A 13,165-nucleotide genomic window follows, 5' to 3' on the forward strand; every position below is an offset into this window, starting at 1 on the left:
TGTATGTACATTTACCTGAACAAAAATTATTATATTATTATTATGTGATTTTTTTTTTACACAATACATATGTTAGGAAGCATTTAAAGTACAGTAATGTATATGTGTGTGTACATTACACTGTGGAGTGATATCAAAGGATAACCTACTCAATGAAGGGTAGCCTAGTGCTGTTGAATGATTATTTAATATTGAATATTATGTGGTAAAGTTAATTGATTATGAAGTTTTCAATTCCTTGGGAGACAAATTAATGTGTTAACGTAATATCATAACTCTGATTAGGTTGAATAAAGCAAAGTTGATGAGGACCGAGAATTGCTGTTTAATTTTTATATTGGACAAGGCTAGCATGAGAATGTTATTGTTTTGAATGTGTAGAATTTTATAAGTAAATGTTGTTATTAATTTCAAACAGTGTTTCTGTTATGCCAATGTGAATCGAGGGGAAAATTGTGGCTGAAAATTAGTTGACAGAGCTAGACAAGAAAATCATTAAACATTTAGATTTTATCAATTACCACTGGCAAAAAATAGGAATATCAAAAAATAAAAATACTGTATATAATTCAGATAATTTTATTATGTACTGGATATATATGTAATAACATACAAGTCCACTAGATAAATTACTTCATGTGCATGTCTTTCCACGGATTTACAATGAAAAAAATAGGCTAAAAAACAAAAATGCAAGGACTTCCAATATTCTGTAAATACACAGCTCTACTATTTAACACAAATTTGACATAATTAGCCTATATTTACTTCCGTAAAAATAATGTTTAACAAATATGATATGTAGTGAAATAAGTCAATACCAAATATTTAAGCATGTGTATAAATATTAAATATTAATTCTTTTACTTTAAAAAGTAGACATAGCCATATATTTCTAGAATAAATATTTTGTATTTAAAAACAAGAGATTAATAAAAACTATGTCCGTATCAGAGATTGCCGTGTATTTGTGCATATACATATTAAATTTATCCTTGTTTCAGATTAAATTTATCACCCTCCGTATCACAATATTATTTTTTTCTCCACGAGTAACTTTACATTATATGTTTTATTAGTTTTGAAAGCCATGAATTTAACATCATTATGACCTATTAAAATTTAGCATGAAGACCCATAACAATTTCAAAAGGACAGTTATGGTGATATGTTCTGTCTCGTTTTAGATCAATAAACAATTCTGATGAAGAACATACATAATAAGTCGAATTCACAGAGGCCAAAAAATAGACAACTAATATTTTATACAAATCTATAAAATGACAGGAGCTTAACATCCATATGCACCTAAGTCTATCAATAATGAAGCCACCTCATTATCAACAACATTACAACAAATACCAAAAATAGTTGACGCAAACTTTTTAGCATTTATGGTGAACCTTCCTGAACGCCTCCAGTCTCTCCTCGTAACTCTTGTTTTTGGTCTGCAGAAAAGTTTCCACTCTGTTATGCAACACTACAAAAAAGTATAGTAGTAACTTGTCAAGTTTTGTGAAACTGGATTACTGCAGTTACAGATATACTGAGATTCGGCTAGCCATTAGGGTGAAGGCTGTTTAACTAAGAAAAACGTACATATTGCAAGACCTACAAAAGTCCTTTTTTTAAAATGTCACAACACAGGTGTTTTGAATAGTAGTGCATGAACAGCACTTTGGTAGTACTGTATTTACATCTTCATTCATGCAAGAAAACAACAATGACAAGGTTGCAAGAAAGGTATTTTGCCTATGTATATTATTTATAATAGATCACACTTTATTACTGTATTGGCAGTTTTGAGGATACACAGTCACATTTTTTACATAATGACAATTTCATTTAACTTATAATGTCGATAGCCAAAACACACATTTGATAGGCAACTAATTCAAATGAAATTAGTTTGATGTGTGGTTTGCCATGTTACATCAGATAATTGGCCCCATACTTATTAAGAACTGTATACATATTAAGGTTACCAAATTTTGCACTCCCAGATTTTTATCTATGGGAAGCAACAAGAGGTGCTGTTTACAAAGCTAATCCACTTTACCATCATGAACTGAAGTAAGCCATCACAAATATTAGCAGGAACATCTTTCCAATTAAATTTACACATCTTGTAAATGAGACATGTTGAAGTGTGTGTACAAACACACAAGTGCCATTTACCAAATTTGTTGAAACCAAAGAATTAAAAATGTAATTTCTATTTATGTGAGAGGATTCTCAGAATAGCATTTTATAGCTGTGGTAGGTGTACATGAACCTTTGGCTCATCCTGTATACATGGTAATCTCTAAACTAATGAAAGCAATACACAGAAAAACATGTGATAGAGACTGGAAAATGCAACACTAAATAACACCAATATTAAAGTAAAGACTACTCTTGTTTTATGTTGTCTCAAAAATGATGTTAAAATTGCATTATAATACAAGACACAGCAACAAATTAATGAAAATAAAATTACCGTATTTATAAACTTAAAAAAATAACCACAACTATTTATTTTTTACTTCAAATTTAAATGAGATTCTGTTTTAAGTTCAAATTATTTAATTAAATAAAGTTGCCTAGAAAGACTAACCCTTAATAAGGTATTTCAAATTCTAAGCACTGTGACCTATTTCATAATGCACATGGGAACTGTTTATGTAAAAAAAAGTGCAAGATATAGAATATTTTAAATAATCACAAAATACTGTATGTGTATACAAAACACAAATTATGGAAATCCAAATATCACAAGGTTGAGAAAGATGCTTAATGCCAAGGCATGTATGCTGCAAATTTTATACAGTTTTATAATAATACATTATACAGCCCATCCTCCTGTTTAGATCGTACTTAAGTTCTTTTTACTTAGTACTTAGCAAACTTAGGTATACACAGTAATGTGCTGCTACCCTATTCTATATGAGATATTACACAGTGTAGATCAAGAACTAGCTATAGGTTTAACTATTATTCCCATCTCACAGGATGGTTAGTTATACATGGAATTAGAGGGAGATAATACCTGCCTTAATACATAAACAAACCAGCTCTGACTAAACGACTGGCTATAAGTTCATCCAATATTCCCATCTCACAGGAGTAACAATGTGGACTATTGAACATGTATTGGTGTAATGGACAATTAGAAAGTAGAATTTGGTATTATTGAATTTGGGACAAACTGGAAAAGGTTTTGTATTTGTTGACAACAAAACCTAACCTTACCATCCTAGGCCTAATACACACTATCTGAGGCCTAATATAGTACTGTACATATATGTGCTATACTAGACCTAAGAATACTTAAGTTTGGTTTTTAGCTACATTATTGTGGACTATAAAGTGAATAGTATCAAATTCTACTAAGTTACAAAACGTACTATCTAAACAGGAGGGTGGGTTGCATTATAGCAGTGTCTGGATGCAAGATTTCTTGAGAAAAGAATGCAATAACTTTCAAAATAACTACCTGGAGGCAATACTGCTATAAAATATTATAGCTCACATAATGTTGATACAATGGGCTTTAATTTGCCAAGTAAAAGACAGTCTTTGTTAGGAGATACTGTACAGGTATTAGTGTAGGCTTAAAAAAAAATGAGCAATCTCACTCCAAAATGATACAGCACACACATTTTAAATTTGATGCACATCATACGACAGTTGTCAAAAATCATTTGAATGCTGTGACCCCCTTTAATACAACACATAAAATAGCTCTCAAAATTATTTCATACAACAGCAACCTTTCAATCCCGCATCCCACCACATAATATGCCTAAAGTCAGTTTTTTGGGGTCATATTAAAAATGAATATGGAGTTAAGTTTAAATCCCTTAACTTGGAGAATATTAAGGATGCACTATCATTCCGTCAACCATGACAGTAGCATATGTTCTGAATGTCAAGCAAAGTAGTTTACCGACTGTTAAGACTGAAAGAAACATGGATCACTTAAAAACTTTAAAGATAATTAAAAAATGGTTATGCGCAGGGCACTATAACCCAAAAATTGTGTATAGCCTTAAATCCTGCACTTGTATACTGGCTTCATGTTTGAAGGAAATAGGAAAAGAATTTTTTAAACTAAAACACGTCAGTAAAATATAACAATCATACAGTATCTCCCAATGATTACACATTTGATTTCATAAATACATTGTATAAACCTCTCAGGATTAACTACTATGGCATAGCTAAGCTTGCAATCAATGTGAAGAAAAAATATCCTTGTGCTAATTAATAACAAGACATACCTAAATATATTGGCCCCCATATTGCATCAGTTTATTTGCAGTGGCATTAAATTTATGAATAAACAAATATTAATTATACTCTTTCTAATATTAGAGCAAATCAAACATGTCATCTTTTTTTTACCAGGTGTTTCAAACACTGCTTGGTAGTCAAAAATGGTTAGCAGCCAATTACTGGGTAAAGGTTTTGCTTGTCACCTTAGTGCACTGCACATTTATATATATATATATATATTTATGTATATGCTTGTCTACAAAGCAAGTATAACTTTCTCTGATTCCAAAGCAATGTCAGAAGGAACAGATGCTGCATCTTTTTGACTTCCTGAAGAAACAAATCCTCTGTATTTATCTGCAATATAACAAAATTCTTCATTATATATTTATATATATCAAACAATGTCATAAACCTAATATTTAGAACTAAAGAAATAAACAATAATGATTTTTTTTATTATATACTCCTCCCTGACTTGTACATATAGTTACTGAAAAAATATCATCCATGATATTTCTTACTACCTAGCTCAACATCTTAACATCTTAACATTTTCAATGCAATAAGCCACATTGATAAATGTCAGAAAATACTCCCCTTGTATATGATAAGCTACTTCAATCCACGTTCCTAGAAATATGCTTTAAAAGCCTGAAATGTTTTAAGGGGTCCCAGTAGCACAGTCGTGTTTGTTCTCGACACACAATCGAGAATTCCTTGCCGAGGATGACTTATTGGGCACCAATCCTTAACTATAGCCTCTGCTCACCCAGTAGTGAATGGGTGCCTGGTTGTTAAACGATTTGGTGGGTCATATTCCGGGGAAAAATCAGGATTAAGGACTTGCCTGAAATGCTATGCATGCCAGTGTAAACACACTATGCAAATAAAGGGACCTAGTCCATGGAACACTCTCTAATGAATTGAAAAGCTGTCCAACTTTTGCCTTATTCAAAAATAAAACCAAAAAGTACCTATTTCATCTTCATAGTTTCCTACCTAGTGCTTTTAACTCGCACTGTATATTGTGCTACCCAATCCACCAATATATGTATCTATGCCATACAACTTTACTATTGTAATCATTGCTATCATCTTGTATCATGGTTGTTATTTTAAACACATTTTATTGCATTATACCTTGAAATAATCCTCAATTTATGCTACAATGTACCTGTTTATAACACTCATATTTTACTTTAATGTCTATTAATCTTTGCCAAATTTTCCTTACAATGTACCTGTTAACATTTTTTAAATTTTGCTAGAAATTACCTACTTAAAATTAACTGTTAGAGTAAGGACCTGCCCAAAATGCTATGCATGCTAGTGGCTTTACAAGAATGTAAAAACATCAATGCTATGTACTCTCATAAACCCAATGTACTTTCTTGTGTGTGTGTGTATAATTACCTTAGTGTAGTTACAGGATGAGAGCTACGCTCGTGGTGTCCCGTCTACCCAGCACTCTTTGTCATATAACGCTTTGAAAATAATGATGGTTTTGACCTCCACCACCTTCTCACTTAACTTGTTCCAACCGTCTACCACTCTGTTTGCGACAGTGAATTTTCTTATACCGTATTTCTTCAGCATCTTTGTTTAATAAGTTTAAACCTATGACCTTTTGTTTTTGAAGTTCCAGGTCTCAGGAAATCTTCCCTGTCGATTTTATCAATTCCTGTTACTATTTTGTATGTAGTGATCATATCACCTCTTTTTCTTCTGCCTTCTAGTTTTGGCATATTTAATGCCTCTATCCTCTCCTCGTAGCCCTTCAGTTCTGGGAGCCACTTAGTAGCATGTCTTTGCACCTTTTCCAGTGTGTTGATGTGCTTCTTAAGATATGGGCACCACACAACCGCTACATATTCTAGCTTTGGCCTAACAAAAGTCGTGAACAATTTCTTTAGTATTTTGCCATTTTATGACTTTGGAGGATGACTTGCCGGGGGCAAGTCATCCTCCAAAGCCCCGGCCCCACAAGAAAAAGCCGTGACGACCGGAAAAGCAGGAAGAGAGGGGGGCTCACTGGTCAGACGCTGGTGCTACGGCTGGAGGAACCAACTAGAATGCCTCCATCGCCACCCCGGAATGGGCAACCCCTGAACCCCCCCCTCCGAGTCTCAAACCTTTAAACCCCTGCCCCGACCCCAGATCCCTCAGACACTTAGGAACCGGAAGCAGGGGGGGGTGGGACCAAAGGAACCACAGCAGGGGAAGAACGAGTGGATGCGGACTGAACCAAGGCCAACGCGACTAACACCCCCAAGTCCAGGACCCTATAAGCAAAGTGGGGCAGCCTCGAGGCAACCGGGAAAGCAACCAACTTAGCACATTACAGCAACCTAAACCTAGCCTGCACCCGAATAATGTCATCGGTGGATTGGGTGAATTAAGTCACAAACAAACAACAATGCTCGCAGGACTCCGGGTCGAATGTGTCACCGACCCAATAGGCAGCATGACGGAGGCAAAAGCTATGAGCATGTTCACTGTGTGCCCCAACAGGGTTTCCCAGGGCCCCTAGATTGGTATCTCTAAGGGAAAGCCCAGGCAGGGTACTGCTAACCAGCACCCAATGCTACCAAACAAACTTGAAAAGCTGAACCCCTGGGGCGTGTCCACTCATGGGGACGAAGCAGGGGGTACCACCGAAACAGAAAGTTAACCCTACTATAACTGGGGAAAGGGACACCAAGGCAGACCCCTCCCCCCCACCAAGCAAAAAGAAAAAGAAAAACTCCGTAAGAGGACAAAGCACCCAGGAGGAACAGAGCCGGCAGCTGTTATAGGTGAAAACTAGCTACGCAGGACCCTGTGCCCCTACCAGGGCAAAAACTACCACTTATCCCAAGACAAACAAGAGAGGAAACTCCCAACACACTTGGGGCGGTCAATCGCCAATCAGCAAAAGACCAACAAAGGTAGACTCCAAGGTGACTTGTGGAAGATAACCCCGAGCCCCAAGGGTGGTACTTACAGGGCACTCAGGGAAGGTGACCTCAAGCACATGCAGCCTGAGTACCTGAGAATATTACTCCCAGCTCGCATGCCACAGTAAGAGCAGTACTGGACCTAAGGTACAGCACAACACAGTCTGGAGCTTTAGCCACATAATCATGTCACAATCACAACAGCAGAAGAACTGAAGGGTGGATCACCAGCTTGGGGTCTGGTTCCCCCCCCCCCCCCACTTCCTCCTCCCAGGGAGGGGGGAGCTGCACAGACATGTGGCGTGGCTCGTGTGACATCATGCTCATTTGCTCATTTTTATTTGGAGAGTTCTGTCCACTAGTTTGTCTATTTTAGTCGTTTTAACCAGAATAGGGGTTTGTTTTGAGGCGCTTACCTTTCTGGGTGCCTGTCCCGATCGATGGTAGATATAGAATGCTCCAAATCCCATGTGCATTTCTATAGGCCATTGCTCCTCGTGCCTCTCTGAGGGGGGCCAAGTTCTGGCCATGGTCCCCGGTAGGTCTAGAACTTCATTCACACTGATGCCAAAGTCTAATGACATACATATCAGCCTGGATAGCTCCGGGGACCCAAAGGCGTTCCCCCCAGAAACTTGTATAATATACAGTATAAAGTAAAAAAATCCAGGTTCGAATCCCGGGTGGGACAGAAATGGTTAGACACATTGCCTTTCACCTAATGATCCTGTCCACCCAGCAGTAAGTAGATACTCTGGAGTTAGTAAAACAACTCTCATCATCAATGCTGTTCATTAACCCTTTATTTTTCCATTTACTTTCTACTTTCTCACTTGTATGTACAGTCTTAGTGATATTACAAATTAGTCCCCAGGACCAACAATTGGAAACTGTATACTGTACATTCATTCTCAAGACATTTCTCATACTTATTTGTTGCTGGTGACTGCTTCCATGTTATAAAGACAGCTTCACTAACACACAATTCTCTGACAAATGCTTCAAGTATGTGTTCATGAGGTCACAACACCTAGAAGGCATTCTAGATTTATGGAAAGGATTTTACAAATGGTCACATCATCAAGAATGGGGAGTTAACAGAGGGACCAAGGTATCATTCACAGATAAGAGTAGTTAACATCTAAATTAGGAACAATGACTTAGAAACCTATTTTTAATATTTATAACTAAGCTATTTTATACCATTCAAAGCAAGGTGGCAGGTACATGATCGTCCTTATCTTACTGCAGTTACTATCTTCAGTTCTGCCTGAAACGCTGCGCGTACTAGTGGCTTTACAAGAATGTAATTACTATGCTATGTATCCTCACAATCCCAATGTACCTTCTTGTATATATATTAATATATAAATAAAATAAATAAATAAATCTTAACAATAGCCTTACCTACAAAATTGTCGATTAAACTCATGTACTTATGTTCTCCAAGGAACCGCATAATAGTAACATGTGGCACTTGTAGTTCCTTAGGAATCATGTATGTAGTCACTGGAGAAACTTTCTCTTGAGCACTTATGACTGGTTCCAAATCCGGGAATAAAGAAACTTGGTCTGCCATACTGTAAAATATATGTATTCAGAAATTTATTATCTAAATATACAAAGAGGATTAATGCATAATACATATACTGCATAGCATACTTGTATTATACATACATACACATACATACATATAGTATACACTGTATGTGTACCTAAGTGTAATTACCTAAATGTAGTTACAAAATGAGAGCGATGCTTGTGATGTCCCGTCTTCCCAGTTCCCTTTGTTGTATAACGTTTTGAAACTACTGATGGTTTTGGCCTCCAGTGCCTCATTTAGCTGGTTCCAACTGTCTACCACTCTGTTTGCAATAGAAAACTTTCAAATATTTTTTCTGCACCTTTGTTTCCTTAGCATGAATCTGTGTCCCCTTGTTCGGAAGTTGCTGGTTTCAGGAATTCCTCTTTGTCAATTTGGTTGATACCTGTTAGTATTTTGTACATGGTAATCATATCTCCTCTTTTTCTTCTATCTTCTAGTTTTGGCATGTTTAACGCCTTTAGTCTCTCTTCGTATCTCTTGTTTTTCAGTTCCGGAAGCCATTTTGTAGCATGCCTTTGTACCTTTTCCAGTTTCTTTGTGCTTCTTGAGATTTGGGCACCATACAACTGCTTCATATTCCAATTTTGGTCTCACAAAATTCATGAACAGTTTCTTTAGTATTACACCATCCATATAATTAAAAGCAAGGCTGAAGTTTGAAAGCAACGCATACGCTCCTCTCTGAATGTTCTTTGTGTTACTCTGGCAACAGCTTACTATCCAAAACCACCCCTAGGTCTCGTTCTCAGACCCCTCCTGGTACAAAAATTGTAACCGGAGACTGAACAGAGGCTACAAACTCCTCCAAGAAAAACAAGACAACAGGGAGGGGGGGAGGGGGGGCCCGGCCCCACTGAGCCGGCCGCCAGACCGCAAGTTTGTCAACTGAAGCTGGCTGGGGCAGTTGATACCTGGTTGATGGGGTTCTGGGAGTTCTTCTACTCCCCAAGCCCGGCCCGAGGCCAGGCTTGACTTGTGAGAGTTTGGTCCACTAAACTGTCGCTTGGAGCGGCCTGCAGGCCCACATACCCACCGCAGCTCGGTTGGTCTGGCACTCCTTGGAGGAAACAATCTAGTTTCCTCTTGAAGATGTCCACGGTTGTTCCGGCAATATTTCTTATGCTCGCTTGGAGGGTGTTGAACAACTGTGGACCTCTGATGTTTATACAGTATTCTCTGATTGTGCCTATGGCACCCCTGCTTTTCACTGGTTCTATTCTGCATTTTCTTCCATATTGTTCACTCCAGCACGTTGATATTTTACTGTGTAGATTTGGTACTTGGCCCTTTAGTGTCTTCTACGTGTATATTATTTGATATCTCTCTCGTCTTCTTTCTAGTGAGTACATTTGGAGGGCTTTGAGACGATCCCAATAATTTAGATGCTTTATCGTATCTATGCGTGCCTATACAGTATATGTTCTCTGTATTACCTCTATTTCAGCAATCTCTCCTGCTCTGAAGGGGGAAGTGAGTACTGAGAAGTACTCAAGATGGGACAACACAAGTGACGTGAAAGAATACAACCATTGTGATGGGATCCCTGGATTTGAAAGTTCTCGTAATCCATCCGATCATTTTTCTGGCTGACGCAATATTTGCTTGGTTATGCTCCCTAAACGTTAGGTCGTCAGACATCATTATTCCCAAATCCTTTACACGCTGTTTTCCTACTATGGGCACATTTGATTGTGTTTTGTACCCTGTATTATGTTTAAGGTCCTCATTTTTACCATACCTGAGTACCTGGAATTTATCACTGTTAAACATCATGTTATTTTCTGATGCCCAGTCGAAAACTTTATTAATATCAGCTTGAAGTTTTTCAGTGTCTTCAGCCGAGGTAATTTTTATAATGATTTTTGTGTCATCTGCAAAGGATGATACGAAACTGTGACTTGTATTTTTGTCTATATCTGATATGAGAATAAGGAAAAGCAGCGGTGCAAGGACTGTACCCTGAGGTACAGATCTTTTAACTGCGCTTCTAACTTTTCTAACTTTAACTTTTAAGCTGTGTTCTCAGGGCGGTTGTCTATTCTGGTTGCAATTACCTGTCATGATTTTCACCTGAGCGGTGGTACCTGCTGTGTGTTGGTGCAGTGGTCAGGAGTCAAGTACCCAGGCTGCATGCGTTTAGGGCTCTCTTCCCTAAGCACCCTGAAAGTACACCCCTTGGGTCTCAGGGTTACGTTCCCTGAGGTTTTCAGGTTCCCCACTTCCGTAGAGGTAGCAGTCGCTGGGCTTCTGCCTCGCCCTTGGGGTCAACTTAGGTCTCGGTACTTTCGTTTTGCCCTGGGTAGGGAGTGGTGGTTGTTGGTTGGGGCGCACTGGGCTGCCTAGCTCGCATAACAGCAGCGGCTGTGCCGCTTTCTGGCCTCTTGGTGTTGCAGATCTTCCTCTGGGTTCTTTTCCTTTCTTGCCTGGTGGAGGGCTGCCTGGCTGCCTATTAGGTACTGCTAGGTTCCGTGGGGCTGTTGTCCTCTCGGCCCCTGAGGGTGCTCACTTCCCAGGGGCCAGTCTGCCCATTCAATACACGGGGTTACAACCGGCTTTGGCAGTACCAGTGCCTGGGCTTTCCATAGGGACGCCTATGGAAATCCCTGCAGGCCTTGGAAACCCCCGCCGGGGCTTTTTTTTTTTTTTTTTTTTTTTTTTTTTTTTTTTTTTTTTGCAGGGATATTCCTGTGTGGACCCTAAGCCCTTGGCTGGCCCACTAAGTGTTGCTTGTTTCCGTTTTACTTAAGCAGAGTATTATGAGTATTTATGACTTGTAAGGTCACTTCAGTAAGATTTTGCCCCATATGTTTAACAACTTCTTCTGCTCTGTTGAATCTAAGTTGAAATCTTATTGGGTTTGTAACTCTGCACTGTGTTAGGTAATGTTCAACTGGTCTGTCAGGCATTTCTCCACAGTGCTGACGGGGCTTGGTTGACCAATGGACGTGTCCTCCGAGTCCCATCTCGCCTTGTCCCATCTCGCCATCTCACCTGCTTTGCCTTTGTCATGCTGCTTGTTGGGTCGACAAAACCTTCGACCCAGAGTCTTGCGAGACTTGTTCTTCGCTTGTTCTACAATTTACCCACTCAAATTTAGCTGAGGTCAAGCAGTGTATATGTTGCATGCTAGGTTTAGGTTGCTGCAATGCGCTAGGTTGGTTGCCACTCGAATTTACCCGGGGCTGCCCCGCTTTGGTTTTAGGGACCCGAACTTGGGGGCGTTGGTCGTTTCCACCTTGGTTCAGTCTGCGCCCCTTCGTTCTTCCCTTGTTTGTGTGCTTCACCCTCCCCCTCCCCCTGCTACTGGCTCCCAAACGTCTGAGGGTTTCGGAGTCGAGGCAGATTTTAGCTGGGGATGAGACTCGGGTGGCTCTGGGGAATGCCCCATTTGATGCGGGGGACGGAGGCCTTTGAGCCTGTTCCTCCCGCCGAGACTTCTGGGTCCTTCCAGCGGGTCCGCCTTCTTTGATGCCTTTTCCTTGGACTCTGCCTTTTCTTCAAGGGTGAAGGGCGTTAAGGATGGCTCTGCCCCAGAACCTGGTTTGGAGGGGGGGGGGGGGGGAAATCGGCCTTGGGCCCCTTTCGATCCTGCCAGGGTTTTGGTGCCTTCAGAGCAGGGTCTGCTGTTGCAAAGTTTGGGGGTCTTCATATCCCCCTTCATTGTACGAATTTGATATGGGTTTGGCTTCTCCACCCCCCCCCCCTCCCCCAGGTTCGTTTCCAGGTTTCCCTGGGTTCTGCGGATTCATCCTTCTGGAGGTTTTCTACCTCTTGGATTTACCCTGCGGAGGTTCGGGACGCCCTCGTTGCCTACCTCCTGCGAGACCCAAATTTTGCCTCGGTGATGGATCCCGGTCTCTTTTGAGTTCGGGTCTTATTCCCCATATTGGGCGCATTACGAGGTTCCAGCATCTTCCTGGCTTGCAGACTGCCCTTTCTTTTCGTTGGATGCATGGAACACGTTCAGGGACTGGTTAGGTTTTGTGGTGGGGCAACAGGCTTACCATTTTCGTTGCCTTCCTTTCGGGATGAATCTGGCACCTCGCATTTTCACGAGTTTTAGTCGGGATGTGGTGGCCCATCTGCGTCTGCCAGGTGTTCGGGTGTTGGCCTACCTCGACGACTGGTTGGTGTGGGTTCCCAGCCAGTCCGAATCACTGCTCGCCAGGGGTTTGGTTCTTTCCCAGCTCACCAGGTTCGGTGAGTTGGTGAACTGGAGGAAGCCCCATCTGGTTCCGTCTCAGGTTCGGACATGGCTGGGCTTTGTCTGGGATTCCCGAACAGCGTCCTCGTCTCTCCCTCAGGTGGTGTTGCTTCGCCTGTGGTCACGCCATCAGCTGTTTCTGAGGGGGTCCTGGGTCAC

General features: G+C 40.2%; 1 protein-coding gene across 2 annotated transcripts in view; it reads right to left on the reverse strand.

Moving 5' to 3' along the window:
• Positions 1 to 563: 563 nt before the first annotated feature.
• Positions 564 to 13,165, reverse strand: part of LOC123745393 (uncharacterized) — an 87,243-nt gene continuing 74,641 nt past the window's right edge. Inside the window, exons 6-7 of one of the 2 annotated variants that reach the window (XM_045725905.2) lie at positions 8,604 to 8,776; positions 564 to 4,614 (exon numbers count right to left, since the gene is read on the reverse strand). In XM_045725905.2, coding sequence (XP_045581861.1) covers positions 4,514 to 4,614; positions 8,604 to 8,776 — 274 coding nt within the window. In that variant the 3' untranslated portion in view covers positions 564 to 4,513. The remainder of the gene's footprint in view (positions 4,615 to 8,603; positions 8,777 to 13,165) is intronic. The other variant, XM_045725904.2, reaches the window with a different exon arrangement.

This window comes from Procambarus clarkii, chromosome 44, assembly GCF_040958095.1.
Source record: "Procambarus clarkii isolate CNS0578487 chromosome 44, FALCON_Pclarkii_2.0, whole genome shotgun sequence".
In the NCBI taxonomy this organism is placed as follows: Eukaryota; Metazoa; Arthropoda; class Malacostraca; order Decapoda; family Cambaridae; genus Procambarus; species Procambarus clarkii.